Genomic DNA, 17412 nt, shown 5'->3' with positions numbered 1-17412 from the left:
AAAACTGCCTCAAATCCAATAGAGGACTGGATGACCACTAACTCCCTCCAACTCAACGAATCAAAGAAAGAGCTTCTTATCTTACACCCAAATCATAATCCCGTAACCAAAACCTCCTGGTCTCCACCCACCGTCTTTGGGCAGACTATCTCCCCAAAGACCAAGGCCAAGAGTCTCGGGGTTATATTAGACTCACAAATGTCAATGGATGGGCAAATAGGAGCAGTAGTCAGTGGCTCACACCATCTGCTACGCATGCTTCGCAGACTCATCCCTTTTATCCCAAAGAATGACAAAGCAGTGGTAGTTGGAACAATCATTAATTCATGACTGGACTACGCAAACTCGCTTTACATAGGATTACCACAATATCAACTTGCACGATTACAACTAATCCAAAATACAGCGGCAAGGCTGATAACGGGGAAAAAACCCTGGGAATCCATCGCTCCTTTGCTGAGGAGCTTACATTGGCTAACGGTAAAAAATCAGATCACGTTCAAGACCCTTTGCCTCACCCACAAATGCGTGCATAGAGAAGCTCCGCAATACCTAATGGAGAAAATAAATCACTATACACCAAACCGCAGTCTTCGATCAGCCAACAAAAACCTTCTCATCGTGCCCAAAGCTTGGTATAAATCCAAGGGGGATCGGAGATTTGCTGTTCAAGGTCCTCGGCTATGGAATGCTCTACCAATCAACATCCGCCTGGAAGAAAATCACCTGGCTTTTAGGAAAAAACTCAAGACCTTCCTCTTCTAGCTGATGATCAAAGCTCGTCGCAGCACCTTGAAGTGATTTAGTTTGCAATGTGCGCTATACAAGTATTTCATTCATTCATTCATGCTTTGGGGCTGTTTCTCTGCAAAGGGAACAGGATGACTGATCCATGTACATGAAATAATGAATGGGGCCATGTATTGTGAGATTTTGAGTGCAAACCTCCTCCCATCAGCAAAGGCATTGAAGCTGAAACGTGGCTGGGTCTTTCAGCATGACAATAATCCCAAAAACAATGCCCAGGCAAGGAAGGAGTGGCTTCGTAAGAAGCATTTCAAGGTCCTGGAGTGGCCTAGCCAGTCTCCAGATCTCAACCCCATAGAAAACCTTTTGGAGGGAGTTGAAAGTCCGTGTTTCCCAGCGACAGCGCCAAAACATCACTGCTCTAGAGGAGATCTGCATGGAGGAATGGGCCAACATACCAGCAACAGTGTGTGACAACCTTTTCAAGACTTAGGCCGCGTATACACGCGGGGACTGTCTGCCGAAACTAAGTTCGTCAAACAGTCCGCTCAAACTTTTGAATGAACGAACACGCCCACACACGGCACTTTTTGAGCGGACAAATACGGCAAACTAAGTTCGTCGTACTAAGTCCGCGCAACTTTTGAAATGAACGGACTCGCCCACACACGAGGCAACAGTCCACTCATTTCGAGCGCGTGTCAAGGTGGGCGGAGCCCGCGACGGAGACGTTGCGGGCTCCGCCGCCTGGAATGGACTTAAAGGGGAACCCCAACGCCGAAAAAAAATCGGCGTGGGGGTCCCCCCAAAGTCCACAACAGACCCTTGTCCGAGCATGCTACCCGGCCGGCCAGGAAAGGGGGGCGAGCGCCCCCCTCCTGAGCCGTACCAGGCCGCGTGCCCTCAACATGGGGGGTGCCTTGGGGAAGGGGGGGCCGCGCGGCCCCCCCACCCCAAAGCACCTTGTCCCCATGTTGATGAGGACAAGGGCCTCTTCCCGACAACCCTGGCCGTTGGTTGTCGGGGTCTGCGGGCGGGGGGCTTATCGGAATCCAGGAGCCCCCTTTAATAAGGGGGGCCCCCGGATACCGGCCCCCCCACCCTATGTGAATGAGTATGGGGTACAATGTACCCCTACCCATTCACCTGTAAAATAAAAGTACAAAAAAAAACACAACACACGAGATAAAATATTTTATTGCACAGCTCCGGGGGTCTTCCGTCTTCGGGGGTCTTCTCGCCGGACTCCTCCGCTATCTTCTTGTAGCTCTTTTGCTAGCGGAGGAGTCCGGCTTTCTTCCTCCCCGCCGCCGGCCTCTTCTCCCGACTTCGGGGGTCTTGTCCCCCTCTTCGGTTCTTCTGCCGGGCCACCGCGCCTTCTTATAGCTCTTTTACAGGCGGTGGCCCGGTCTTCTGTCGCCGCTGTCGTCGCCGCCGCTGCGCGGCCACTTATATAGTGACAATGGGGTGGTGTCACATGGTGACCCCCGCCCCCTTACGATGTCATAGTCTCCATGTGACATCAACCCATGTGACATATACCATGTGACACCGCCCCATTGTCACTATATAAGTGGCCGCTCAGCGCGGCTTTGCCATTCCGGCCGGAGAGAGCGACGTGTCAACATCAGAAGAAGACCGGGCCACCGCCTGTAAAAGAGCTATAAGAAGGCGCGGTGGCCCGGCAGAAGAACCGAAGAGGGGGACAAGACCCCCGAAGTCGGGAGAAGAGGCCGGCGGCGGGGAGGAAGAAAGCCGGACTCCTCCGCTAGCAAAAGAGCTACAAGAAGATAGCGGAGAAGACCCCCGAAGACGGAAGACCCCCGGAGCTGTGCAATAAAATATTTTATCTCGTGTGTTGTGTTTTTTTTTGGGTACTTTTATTTTACAGGTGAATGGGTAGGGGTACATTGTACCCCATACTCATTCACATAGGGTGGGGGGCCGGTATCCGGGGGCCCCCTTATTAAAGGGGGCTCCTGGATTCCGATAAGCCCCCCGCCCGCAGACCCCGACAACCAACGGCCAGGGTTGTCGGGAAGAGGCCCTTGTCCTCATCAACATGGGGACAAGGTGCTTTGGGGTGGGGTGGCCGCGCGGCCCCCCCTTCCCCAAGGCACCCCCCATGTTGAGGGCACGCGGCCTGGTACGGCTCAGGGGGGGGGGGGGGCGCTCGCTCGCCCCCCTTTCCTGGCCGGCCGGGTAGCGTGCTCGGACAAGGGTCTGTTGTGGACTTTGGGGGAACCCCCACGCCGATTTTTTTTCGGCGTTGGGGGTTCCCCTTTAAGTCCATTCCAGGCGGCGGACACGCACCTTGACACGCGCTCGAAATGAGCAGACTTTTCTCCGGGCGGGAACAGTCCGCTCATTTCGAAAGTACAGCGGACTGGCCCACACACGGGCGGACTGTCCGCTCAAACCAAGTTTCAGCGGACAGTTTTTCGGGATTTCCGAAAAACTTTGTTCGTCAAACTGTCCGCTGAAACTGTCCGCTGAAAGCCCACACACGAGCGGACTGTCCGCTGAAACACTGTTCAGCGGACAAAGTTGAGCGAACAGTCCCCGCGTGTGTACGCGGCCTTACAGAAAATGTTTGACCTTTGTCATTGCCAACAAAGGATATATAACAAAGTATTGAGATTAACTTTTGATATTGACAAAATACTTATTTTCCATCATAATTTGCAAATAAATTCTTTCAAAAATCAGACAATGTGATTGTCTGGATTTGTTTCCACATTTTGTCTCTCATAGTTGAGGTATACCTATGATTACAATTACAGGCCTCTCTCATCTTTTTAAGTGGGAAAACTTGCACAATTGGTGGCTGACTAAATACTTTTTTGCCCCACTGTATATTATCTCTATCTATCTCTCCCCAATTCCCAAAAAGTTAAGATGCTGTGCAAATCTGCATAAAAACAAAAATTCATTGATTTGCAAATCTCAAACTCATAATTCACAATCGAAAATAGAAAACATATCAAATGTGCCAGTTTAAGAAAAAAATTTAGGTCATTTTGTTAATTGATAGCAACAGGTCTCAAAAAAGTTGGGACGGGGCCATGTTTACCACAGTGTAGCATTCCCTCTTCTAACAAAACTGTTTTTAAATGTCTGGGAACTGAGGAGGCCAGTTGCTGTAGTTTTGGGAGAAGAACGTTGTCACATTCTTGCCGGATAATGGATTCTAACTGCTTCTTTTGTCGTATTTTTTCATTTCAAGATGCACCAAATATTTTTAATTGGTGAAAGATCTGGACTGCAGACAGGCCAGTCAAGCACCCAGGCTCTTCTAGTAAGAAGCAATGTTTGTCATAGATGCAGTATACGGTTTCACATTGTCCTGCTGAAATATGCAATGCTTTTTCTAAAAAGCAAAAACAAAAAAAAACATTGTCTCTATGGGAGCATATACTGCTCTAAAACCTAGATTTCAGCATTGCTGGTGCCTTTCCAGATGTGCAAGCTGCCAATTTTATTTGCACTGATAACAAGCCAGAAGGTCCCTCTCCCGTTTTAGTTGGGAGAATGCAGTGGTTTCTAGAATGTCAAATTTCGATTCACCTGACCACAGAACAGTTTTTAACTTGGCAACAGACCATTTTAAAGAGGAACTGCAGTGTGCTCACATAATTTGTAATAAAAACATCTTTGCCATTCTGAAGCTTCCCTCCAACCACTTTGCATATTATTCTATATATACTGTGATTCTGTACTTGCCAAATATGCTGCAGAAATCTCCCTCCACTAAGTCTGGCTGCATCCATGTTAACTGTGGGCAGCTGAAGCTGCTGCCTGTTCACTTCCTGGATTTACACAAACACACAGAGGCACACCTGCAGCTCCGCAGCTCTCATTTGCCCTCTTATGACTCACCCCCCCCCCCCCCCACCTTCCCAGCAAACTTTCACGAGAGTGAGAGAGAGCTGTGCATGATGTCATAAGCCTAGGCTTTTTACCAGACAAACAGGAAGGGGGTTGTATAAGGTATTTTCTGGCAGAAATAAAAAGGTTACTATCCAAAGTTAAAACAACAAGGGCAAAAGATTTAATAGTTGCACAGATTAATAAATCACTAAAGTTTCCTTTAAATTAGCTTTGGAACATAGACAGCAGCATTTCTGGATCGTGTTGCCATTGGTTGCAACTTTTGCCCGCTTTTTATTGCCATTGTTGATATGATATTCGCAATGCCCACAGTTCCATAAATCACAATAGCACATGAGAACAGTAAAAAGATACGAGTGACCACAGAGAACCATAGGCTCAGCGTATGGCAGGTACACCCAGAGAAAAATAGTGGATACAAAAAAATGAGTCTCAGGACTTTGAACAGGACACCACAATCGTGTATACTGGGACCAGATGGCATCCCTGAGGGGGGGAAAGAAGGGTAGACAGTATTTTATAAGTATATTACTAAGATGTGTCTGTATAAAAATATCCAAAAATGCAAAGATGTACAATGCAAACTTATTTTTCTTCCACATGTATACACACCTATGATAAAGCGGGTCAAAATATTTGATTGAGGGTTGTATGATTGTATGATGCAGCTGCATCTTGTTTAGACGACGTTGTCTATTTACATATTTTACTGAGGTGTTGATGGGATTTCTATCCGGTGTTTTTTGTATTAGTATTTGATCTTTTTGTGTAATAAAGTTCCCTTATCTATAAGTTGCATGGTCCCTAGTAATTACTGCAGGTGAGGCTCTCTTTTCAACTTTTTCTTGTGTATGTTATTTTTGATTACCAAGATCACACCCTATTGAGGTGAGCCAGCTATTTGAGGGACGCTGTGTTTGCTCTAATACAGAGCCTTCCCAGCCCATACACCTCAGTAATCATGACTCGTCTTTTTCACAAACCAACTGCAGGCAACTCTCTTGTATGCCTCCTGGCTTCCATCCGCAGCCATTATTGACTTTTTATACCCTATAGCCAATATCTAAGAACAAGGATGAATTGCTCAGATGAGACATCCTTTCAAAAAGAACCAAGATTTAGCAAAAAAGACTCTGAGAGGCTTATGCAAATTCATGTCTTAAAAAAGCATATAGGAGGGCAATGAAGACCATTAGGAACAATCTATTATGAAACCAAGAAGAATAAAAAGTTAGATAATACAACCAGGATAATAATCAAATATTCCAACCAACATACAAAAAGTCATACAGAAGTATTGGCATTTAATATCAATGGATCCCAATGTGGGCAGACTTATATCCCAAACACCATCTATAACGTTTAGACGTGCTACTTCAATTAAAGATCATATCTTTCAGAGTGAATTCAAGGGGGGAAGTGTAGAGGTGAGCCTTGTACCTGTAATTTCTGCAGGTACATATGTGTGGGTCTCTCGTGTAGATTGCCCAACGGACAAATTTTTAGGGCACGATATTTTGTTAATTGCAAAATGCATGGTGTGGTCAATGTAATGTTATGCCTTTGTGGCTCCTTTTATGTGGGCAAGACGAAGGTTGAATTCCACACCAGAATATCCAAACATGTTTGGAGTATGAAGGAATGCAACCCCGATCAACCATTGGGGAGACGTGACCACTTTTTACAATGGATAATTTCGCAAGATAAAATTTCTGGTTCTTGATTTATCCTAATACAAGAGGAGGAGGTTGGAACGAGCTCCTCTAGAGAGAACTTGGATTTTCTCCCTCAAGGCCACACACTTTCCATATCTCAATAAGGCAGTAAATTATAAACCCTTTCTTGAGGGATTCACCTCTTGAGGTATGGAAAAATAATTGGGTAACCTGGAATTCAGACTTTGATCTTATGGCCCTGGAACTTTGATCTCTTTACATATTTATATATCCCCAACATGTCTCCTAGGAATGTTCCTTTGTACTAATCTAGTCTGAATGCATGTATTTAAGGGTGGCACAATGGTGTAGTGGTTAGCACTCTTGCCTAGAGGTAAAAAGGGTTGCTGGTTCGAATGCCAACCATGACACTACCTGCCTGGAGTTTGCATGTTCTCCCTGTGCCTGCGTGGGTTTCCTCCGGGTACTCCAGTTTCCTCCCACACTCCAAAGATATGCTGGTATGTTAATTGGCTTCTGTCCAAAATTGCCCCTAGTATATGAATGGGGACCTTGGATTGCGGGCTCCTTGAGGGTAGGGACTGATGTGATTGTGCAATGTACAGGGATAGGGACAATTGTAGACACTCACTGGAACTGGATGGACTGGTGTCTTTATTCAACCTTTACTAACTATGTAACTATGTATGTGTTACCTACTTCCATGAGTGCCCTGTATTCCATTGTACTGATTATTATGGTGCCCTCATTCTATGCCTCCATCAGTCAATCACACTTTACGATCTTCTCCCTCCCCCCCCCCCTTTTTTCCCCCCCTTTCTTTAGGTCAATTGGCAGGTGTGACCTCATGTATGCTCGGTATGCATGGGCCGTTTGGTCCACAGTTCGGGTGGGTGTAACATCCCATTTTCCCCAAGCCCTTGGCCAGCCGGCATCCTTTGCAGGTCCTTTGGGATGTGTGGGTATATGAGCTGTGCTCCTCCCCATTTCGAAATGCATCCAATTTGCCACAGACTTCACTGTGAGGACCAGCGCCTTTGCATTGCTATGCACAGGCACCTAGTCCTCTGAAGGATGGGCCCCTGCCTGCAATTCACCTTCCATACGCCTCCCAGTGCTGTCGCTCATGGCCACAATGGACCCGAGCATGCATGTCAGCGGGTGCGTGATGCATGCCGTCACTCTGCCCACACCACCATCTTGGCGAAACTGCGTGCCGCACACTAGGGGTACCTTCTTGTTTGCCGGACACAGGAAGTTTGTGCTTCCAGACATGGAGCATGGTTTCCACCCACATTTGGGGAGGTTCCTCTCAATTGGCAATAGCCATATAAATGCAGGAGAGTTGATATCTCCCTCTATGGCTACTGGTGCCTCTGTACAATTTAATGCAAACTGTGACAATCACAGTATACAGATATGTCTCCCTTCTTTTATCCCTGGGTGTACTGAATATGGATATCATCTGTGATGGAGATCTTTTTACTCCCTATGTTCCCTGATTGTACAAAACTTGCTGTTTCTCAGCACCGGAATTTCAACGGGCTGTTTTTCATAGCTCCAGGCGAATTTCTGTAATTATATCAGGACTTGGAAGCTTTATAGGTATGTGGCCTTCTATTTTGCATAGGCATACTTGGTCACTAAAATACTATATCACATAGACCTCATTACTACTTTCAGACCCAGAAGATTTGTCTGCTCAATGACCAAGCCATTTTTTGCGATATGGCACTGCATTGCTTTAACTGACAATTGCGTGGTTGTGCGACACTGTACCCAAACAAAATTGATGTCCTTTTTTTTTCCCCTACAAATAGAGCTTTGTTTTGGTGGCATTTGATCACCTCTGCGGTTTTTATTTTTTGCACTATAAACAAAAGAAAAGCGTCAATTTTGAAAAAAAAAAATACAATATCTTTTACTTTTTGCTATAATTTCCGACGTTTAAAAAACAAAACAAAAAAGGCTGATAGGTCGATATGTATTCTTCTACATATTTTTTGGTAAAAAAATAAATAAAATTATCGCAATAAGCATATATTGATTTAATGGCGCAAAAGTTATAGTGCCTACAAAATAGGGGATAGATTTATGGCATTTTTATTAATTAAAAAAATATATAAATTATATATATTTTATTATTTTATTGTGTGTATATATATATATATATATATATATATATATATATATAAATTTTACTAGTAATGGCGCGGCGATCTGCGAATATGAATGCAAACCACTACCATTCTTTATATATCATATATTGCCTCATGTTATATTATAGATACATGATTCATTTTGCTACCTCTTTGTGTGTTCGCTCGGCACTTTTAGCTTGAATTGCTTTTATATATATTTGTGTCTTACTAGATGTACTTTTAAAAAAAAAAAAAAATTTTTTATACCATTTTTAAATTTTGAATTTCACAATTTTTTGTTGCACTCCTGTGCCTTTTTAAAGTCCCACCCCTAGGGGAAAACAGTGTTTTCATACATTAGAGGGGTGTTGGCCATTTCAAGCAGATAATCACTACCTCCAATTTTTGATAATGTATCCTACATAAGGCATCCCTAACTTCAACAGCTTGAAGTTTTAATGCTATGTGCTTGCTAGTATAGTTGTATTTACCATATGGGTGTGTTGTTTTTTTTAAGTACTCTGTTCACACATACATGATTTTATCAGCAGTTTGAAGGAATAATTCAGCCACGCTTTGTCCTGACGTGGCTTGGCTTTCCTTCAGCCACTTCTAACTGCCTACCATGTATTGGTATCGACTACTTGTGTCCCATATTATACCATATTTTTTTTGTGATAAATTAACATCAAAGCAGCCTTTAGATCTAACATTGCATTTTCTCTCACCTTTTATCCACACAGCTCATACGCTTAAGGGGTGGGTAGTCCAGGGTTCATGGGGCTTGGCTATATATGCTGCTGCCGTTGATCTACATGGTCCTTCAGGGAGACCCTGTTCTGTGATTGCTTAGACTTGGTAACCTGGTTACCCATTGTGGTTCCCTGCCTACCTTAAATTGACCTGTCAGTCAAACTACCATCCTGTATAGTACTTTTGGTCTGTGTAGTTCCTGAAATTTCCTTTTTGAACACCAAAAATTTAACATTTTAACAATTGACAGACAACCTAATCAAACAACACCACCAATCAAGTCTTCTATTCAAGGGGAGTCAATTACCCTTATCCTAAAATACCTTCCACACGTAGGAAATACTGAACCCTCAGATGTATGCAACAATGGGCTTACCTTGCTGGCTGAGTGTCAGGAGTTCTTCTGGTGCATCTGTTCTCTAGTTTTGGATCCTTGGGCTCCTATTGCCCCCTCTTGGTTGTCTCTCCAAAGTTTCTGTTGTTGAAAGTTAGTTGAAGGAAAGCTCGAAAGAAAGAATTGATTAGTGGCTCAGTATCCATGTTGCTGTAGTGAGTAAACAACTACATGTTTCCAAAGCTGTTCTAAAATTTATTATGCCGCCTGTAGGTTTTTTTTACACACATTTGCATAAAAAAGGAATCCATGTTGCATCTTATCAATACAATAAGTGAGTATGGGCAGGTATATACCAAATAGTTGTGCGCTATATACATATATTCAAAACTTGGAGGTTTACAATTTCACTTAACATTTTCTTTACACTAATTTGTTTTAGGGCTGTTTCACACCAGAAGGCAGTGTGTGAAGGGCACATTCTGTGCACGTTTCCCACAATGCACTCAAAATACAGTGTCACACTGTGCTCAAAATACAATGACTTTGCGATCTGCTGTGGGTTCCAATATATTCTTAATACCCAAAGCACATATTGCAGATTCATTGCGTTGGCAGCCAGCGAATCACATAGGAACACACAGGAGTTGCACAGGAATGCTTTTATAAAGCGTTACGGTATAGTCTGTGTTTGGGACTGTAGGTCATAGATCCAGCCAGTACAACATAAGGATTGTACATAGAGCTATACAGTGCTAGCATCAGGCTCTTCTTTGGAAACTTTAGTGGAATAGGAGAATTAAATGTATAGCAGGATTGTTCTCATAACACCTACTGCTGTTTGTCTTTTGAAGGGTCAACCATATGGACCATGGATCCAACCCATGTATCTCTTGAAACTATGGCAGCACCTGCTGTTGTTTTGCCAGATCTGGATGAGGATAATACCAGTGACTTATTGGTTCTCACCGTTGGAGAAAGTCAAGTAAGAAACTTCTAACAAAGCAAACAAGATACTCTTGATTTTAGATGTTTTTTTGTTCCATAAGAGTTTTATTGAAATTTTCATAATAATGCACATACAACAGAAAAAAGAAAGATGGGGTTACCAGTCTGTAACCCCAAACCGTGGATAACCATTCAATACATACAAGCAATATAATAAGACAAAATCACAACCCCCGGAGTGAAAAGAGGGGAAACCTTCTGAGCTGAACACCCTTAAGCATACACCCCTCCACCTAAGTTAAATAGAATGATCCTAGATGCTAAATGGACTGGGTAGCTCAGTACTATCAAAATGGTGTTCATATCTCAGAAACCTATACCAAGTTCAGATTGTAAGGCTCCTTCTCTGCTTTGGCTCAACTCAATGCTTCCAATCCAACTTTCCACTTATTCATCTCTCCACGCCGTTCCTCTGGGTCTGAGTTTACTCAGCAGGGAGCAGGATGGGAAGAGTGGGAGAGAAAGAATAAAAAAAGATGGTGGAGGGGGCGTTAGGAGGGGGAAGAGCGAGGCGATGGTGGAAGAGGAAACAGTGAGGTTAAAGGGGTAGAATCGGAATGGGGGAGGGGGGAAGGGGGCGGCGAAGCAGAGTGGTAAGGCTTAAATTGGTCCCCCCTCCAAAGACTTTTGCCTGTTCCAGAAAAAACACCACACAAAGTATTACCATTGGCTGAGCTGTAGTGAGTGTATGCTTAAACCTGTTCTACATTGGCTATGCACCATTCTGCCCTAAAAGGTGCGTGTTGGTGGTCACGGTCCCCCCCGAAACACACTCCCCCTCCCCTGTGTCCTCTGGCACTCAACCGTCCACCAGTCCAACAAGCTTGAGTTTTCTTAAAGGAGGATATTACAGATGTGCTCATAAGTTTACATACCCTGGCAGAATTTATGATTTCTTGGCCATTTTTCTGATAATATGAATAACACAAAAACATTTCTTTCACTCATGGTTTGTGTTTGGCTAAAGCCATTTATTATCAATCAACTGTGTTTTCTTTTTTTAAATCATAATGACAACAGAAACTACTACAATGACCCCCCTGATCAAAAGTTTACATACCCTGGTCTGAATGGCTATTAAAGGTAACCATCCTTGCCTGTAATCTGTTTGTAATCAGTGTGTGTGTGTGGTCATTGAGTTTTTGGACTCCTGACAGACCCTTGCATCTTTCATCCAGTGCTTCACTGACATTTCTGGATTCTGAGTCATGGGGAAAGCAAAAGAATTGATCTGTGGGAAAGGGTAGTTTAACTGTATAAAATAGGAAAGGGATCTAAAAAAATGTTGAAGGAATTGAGTGCCAATCAGCAGTGTTCTAATCAAGAAATGGAAAATGAGGGGTTCTGTTGAAATCAACCAACGATCAGGTAGACCAACTAAAATTTCAGCCACAACTGCCAGAAAAATTGTTCGGGATGCAAAGAAAAACCCCACAAATAATTTTAGGTGAAGTGCAGGACTCTCTGAAAACATGTGGTGTGGCTGTTTCATGATGCACAAAAAAGAGGCACTTGAAAAAAGATGGGCTGCATGGTTGAGTCGCCAGAAGAAAGTAATTACTACGCAAATGCCACAAAGTATCCCGCTTACAATATGCCAAACGGCACAGAGACAAGTCTCAAATATTCTGGCACAAAGTCATTTAGAGTGATGAGCCCAAAATTTAGCCCAAAATTTAGCTTTTTGGCCACAACCATACATTTGGAAAGGAGTCAACAAGGCCTATGGTGAAAGGTACACCATTCCTACTGTGAAACACAAAGGTGGATCGCTGATATTTTGGGAATGTGTGAGCTACAAAGTCGCAGGAAATGTGTTCAAAATTGTTGACAAGATGAATGCAGTATGTTATCAAAAAATGCTGGAGGAACATTTGCATTCATCAGTCAGGAAGCTACCCATGGGACGTACTTGGACATTCCAACATGACAATGATCCAAAACACAAGGCCAAGTGGACCTTTCATTGACTACAGCAGAATAGTGAAAGTTCTGGAGTGACCATCTCAGTCTCCTGACCTCAATGTCATTGAGCCACTCTGGGGAGATCTCAAACGCACGTTCATGCAAGTCAGCCCAAGAATTTACAGGAACTGGAGGCTTTTTACCAAGAGAAATGGGCAGCGTTACCATCTGAGAAGATAAAGAGCACCATCCACAAATGCCACAAAAGACTTCAAGCTGACATTGATGTTAAAGGGGGCAATACACAGTATTAAGAACTGGGGTATGTAAACTTTTGATTAGGGTCATTTGGGTAGTTTCTGTTCTCATTCAGATTTAAAAAGATTAAACACAGTTGATTGATCATAAATGGTTTCAGCAAAACACTAACCACAAGTGAAAAAAGTTTGTGTTTTATCATTCATATTCTCTGAAAAATGCCCAAGAAATCATACATTCTGCCAGGGTATGTAAACTTGTGAGCACAACTATATATCCTGTGCTTTATGTATAAAATTTCTTAATTTCCTCCCTATTTTTTTTTTTCGGTCTCCAGAACCACTCTCGAACTGTTGGTGAGTGTGTCTCTCCCCTCCAATAATTTGGTATACATATCCTTGCTGCATTGATCAGGGATTTAGCGTAGGTCCGCAATGTTTTTTGGTTCCAATGGAGAAGGTATTGTTTGAACGTGAAGTCCAGAGCAGTAACCAGTCACCTGATCAATGTAAGCATGTACCTGTGACCAGAAGTGGGACAGCCCTGCACAGGACCACCATATATGGGGAAAAGTTGACAGCACCAGCAGCATTCTGGACTTAATGGTGACATTTTGTGAAGAGTGGACACCATCTGGTATGTATTTTTTAAGCCTTTTCTTGGACATTAACATTGAGGGAACTCTTATGAACAATCATATTGACACATTCCCAGTCCTCATTCAGTGTACTACCCAGGTGAAGACCATAGCAAGGTGACTTTTTAGCAAATAGAATTGTGTATAGGTCAGAGACCAGATGCCTCTGCGGAGAGTATCTATCTGAAGCAAATGACCTTGAAAGGCGTAAGAGTTCAGTCACAGGTCTGTTTAAAGGCAGAAGATTGTAAATAATGACAAATTTGGAAGTAGGACCAAAGGGAAACAGTGACTTCTAGTAAGTGAGCCTGTAAAACAGTTCTGTCAAGGATTTTCTGCCTATGGAAGAAATAACATGCTGGGGGGGGTCCGGCCATCTGTCTTTCAAAAATGTATTTGACATACCAGGCTCAAAGTCTGGGTTTTGTCTGAGCGGTGTGAGGGGCTTATAGTAGAGGAGATCCCATAGGCAGAGCATGCCGAAAGTTGCATAGTCATCCAAAGCAGGTAAAATAGACTTCCAGTTACATGTTTTAGTCCATGGTAAAAAGAGCAGAGGGGCTTCTACAAACACCTGCTCCAAGCCCACCCTTTGCTTACAAGACACATGCCGATACCAGCCCACCACTCTAGCCAGGTGTGTGGCCCGAATAGTCAAAAATATCAATGGAAAGTCCCACCCCACTTTTAGATTTAGGAAGAGACAAATAAGCAAGGCTGATCCATGGGGTCTACACCGATCCAAAGATGCTGCTAGCAGGACTTATTTTAGCATCCTGCCAGCGCACCGCTCCAGTGTGAAAGACCTCGGGGCATTCACATTGAAGAGACAGCAGCTCTTTCAGGGTGCTTTGCAGGTGCTATTTTTAGAGCTGTAGCGTCTGCAAAGCGCCCCCCGTGTGAAAGGGATATTATTGAGTGACATATTATGTTTATTTGTTATTTAATCTCTTCAATACTAGGCATTTTTACCCCCTTTCTGCCCAGGCCAATTTTCAGCTTTCAGCACTGTCACACTTTGAATGACAATTGCGCGGTCATGCAACACTGTACCCAAATGAAATTTTTTTTATTTTTTTTTCACCCAAATATATAGCTTTCTTTGAGTGTTTTCTATTTACCGCTGGGTTTTTCTTTTTTTTTTTTTTTGCTAAAAAAAAATTTTTTTTATCAGAAAATGTTGTAAATAAGTAATTTTTCTCCTTCACTGATGGACGTTGATGAGGAGGCACTAATATGCCACACTGATAGTTGGCACTGATAAGCAGCACTTATGGAGAATGATAGGCGGCACTGATGGGCAGGCACTGAAAGGGCACACTGACTTGTATCACTAATGGGCACAAATTGGCATCAATTTTGGGCACAGATGGGCAGCACTGCTGGGCACTGTTGGGGCTGCACTGATCATCGGGGTACTGATAATCATTGCCCTGATTATCTGCACAGTCTCCCCTGTGTGAAGATGCCGCTGATTGGCTCTCCTCTCCTTACTCTCTGTGGGGAGAGGCAATTACCAGTACTTCCGTGTTTACATGTGATCGACTGTCCTTGGTTCTTTACGAAGATTGGGGTTGCTACATGTCCCAGGGTGTCCCAGAACAAGAGGATCCCACGGTCAATTGACTATACTGCGGGCCGAGGTGTTTAAAGAGAACCAGTCTGTGAAAAGTCGCCATTTTATAAAAATGCAGCCTTATTTCTCAGATTACTTGATTTTTAAATGATTTACTGGTATCCTGTCCCTTTCAGAGCAGAACTTTAAAGTGATTGTAAAGTTTAGTTTAACCACTTCCCACCCGCGCTATAGCCGAAAGACGGCTACAGCATGGACATTTCCTGCCGGGAGGGTGTCCCTGGACATCCTCCTATTTACTTCCCCTCTGCACGCCGCTGCGGGCACGCATCAGGGAAGTTCTGTGCTGGCCGTGTCCCTCGGACACAGCCAGTCACAGATCGCTGTAAACTGCCAATCACAGCGGCCGTTTACAGCGCGATCGGCATGTACAATGAGAGATTATCTCATATGTAAACATATGAGATCATCTCTCAGCGCCGCTCTCCCTCCTCACACAGACAGCGTGTGAGGAGGGAGAGTTGAACGGCTGCAGCAGCCGTAAGTTAATAAAAAAGTTAAATAAAGTGCCATCCACCCCCAGTGCCATCCATCCGCCCCCAGTGCCACCTGTTAGTGCCACCTTTCCCCAGTGCCATCTGTCATCAGTGCCACGTGTCATCAGTGCCACGTATCAGTGCCATTTGTCATCAGTGCCACCTGTCGGTGTCACGTGCCATCTGTCATCAGTGTCACGTGTCATCAGTGCCCGTATTAGTGGCATCTGTCATCAGTGTCACGTGTCATCAGTGCCATCTATCAGTGACATCTGTCAGTGCCACATCAGTGCCACGTGTCATTGTCCTGGTGCTCCAGGGCCTTCAAAAGTGTAATAGGTAGTCAACAATTTAGATGTGTAATTTATGCTCCTAGAACACGTGATGGTGCTCCCTGCATGTTGGGCCTCTCTAAGTGGCCAGGCTGTGAAAAAATCCCACACATGTGGTATCGTAATACTCAGGAGGAGTAGCAGAATTTTATTTTGGGGTGTCACATGCCATGTGAGAGAAATAATGACAATTTTGTGGAATAAAAAATAAATGAAAAATCTTCATTTTGCAAAGAATTGTGGGAAAAAATTACAACATCAAAAAGCTCACCATGCCTCTTACTAAATACCTTGGAATGTCTACTTTCAAAAAAGGGGTCATTTGGGGGGTATTTCTACTTTCCTGGCTTGTTTGGGTCGCAAGAAATGAGGCCACCAGTACATCAGATGTGATTAATTTTGTATGATTTGCACCACAGCTTGTAGACTCTCTAACTTTCACAAAGACCAAATAATATCCACTAATTTGCGTTATTTTTACCAAAGATATGTAGTAGTATAAGTTGTGGCCAAAATGTATGAAGAAAAATTAATCATTTGCATAATTTTATCACAGAAACAAAGAAAAATGCGTTTTATTTTTTTTCAACATTTTCGGTCTTTTTTTCATTTATAGCGCAAAAAAATAAAAAACCCAGAGGTGATCAAATACCACCAAAAGAAAGCTGTATTTGTGGGAAAAAAAAGGACAAAAAATTAATTTGGGTACAGTGTTGCATGACTAATTGTCATTCAAAGTGTGAGAGCACCGAAAGCTGAAAATTGGTGTGGGCAGGAGGGGTGTTTAACCGGTTCCCGACCAGCGCACGCCGGTGGACGTCGGCAGAATGGCACGGGCAGGCATATTGGCGTACAGTTATGTCCAATCTTTAATGCCGCCCTGCCATCTTGAGCGCGTCAGTCGGGACCCCCGTGAGTCCGGTCGCAGGTCCCGCAGACTCGATCGAGTGGGCATGCCTGCGATCGTTTCACGGGGCGGCTGAATGGAGAAATGCCATTGTAAACAGCATTTCCCCGTTCTGCCTAGCAACTAGTGACGCTGATCTCTGCTCCATGTGATTGGAGCAGAGATCAGTGTTCACTAAATGAAAGCCAAGCCCCCCACAGTTAGTAACACACCCCTAGGGACACTTAACCCCTTCACTGCCAGTTTCATTTACACAGGAATCGCTGCATTTATATAGCAGTGATTGCTGTATAACTGACAATGGTCCCAAAAATGTCCGATGTGTCCACCATAATGTCGCAGTCACAATAAAAATCACTGATCGCCGCCATTACTAGTAAAAAAAAAAGCTATTAATAAAAATGCCGTAAACTATCCCCTATTTTGTAAACGCTATAACTTTTGTGCAAACCAATCATACGCTTAGTGCGATTTTTTTTTTTGATTATTTTTTTTTTTTTTAACCAAAAACATGTAGAAGAATACGTATCGGCCTAAACTGAGGGGAAAAATTTTTTTTTTATTTCTTTTTGGGGGATATTTATTATAACAAAAAGTAAAAAATAATGCGTTTTTTTCAAAATTGTCGCTCTATTTTTGTTTATAGCGCAAAAAATAAAAACCGCACGGGTGATCAAATACAACCAAAAGAAAGCTCTATTTGTGGGAAAA

General features: G+C 43.5%; 1 protein-coding gene across 2 annotated transcripts in view; it reads left to right on the top strand.

Moving 5' to 3' along the window:
- FAM234B (family with sequence similarity 234 member B) overlaps nucleotides 1–17412 on the top strand; it is a 178789-nt gene that overhangs the window by 107704 nt on the left and 53673 nt on the right. For both annotated transcript variants that reach the window (XM_077452516.1, XM_077452515.1), the window contains exon 5: nucleotides 10397–10527. In XM_077452516.1, coding sequence (XP_077308642.1) covers nucleotides 10397–10527 — 131 coding nt within the window. The remainder of the gene's footprint in view (nucleotides 1–10396; nucleotides 10528–17412) is intronic.

Source organism: Lithobates pipiens, unplaced genomic scaffold (assembly GCF_037356315.1).
Source record: "Lithobates pipiens isolate NorthernLeopardFrog02 unplaced genomic scaffold, aLitPip1_a1.2 Scaffold_23, whole genome shotgun sequence".
Classification (NCBI taxonomy): Eukaryota; Metazoa; Chordata; class Amphibia; order Anura; family Ranidae; genus Lithobates; species Lithobates pipiens.
Note: the sequence above shows the minus strand (reverse complement) of the source record. Positions and strands in the feature narration are given on the sequence as shown.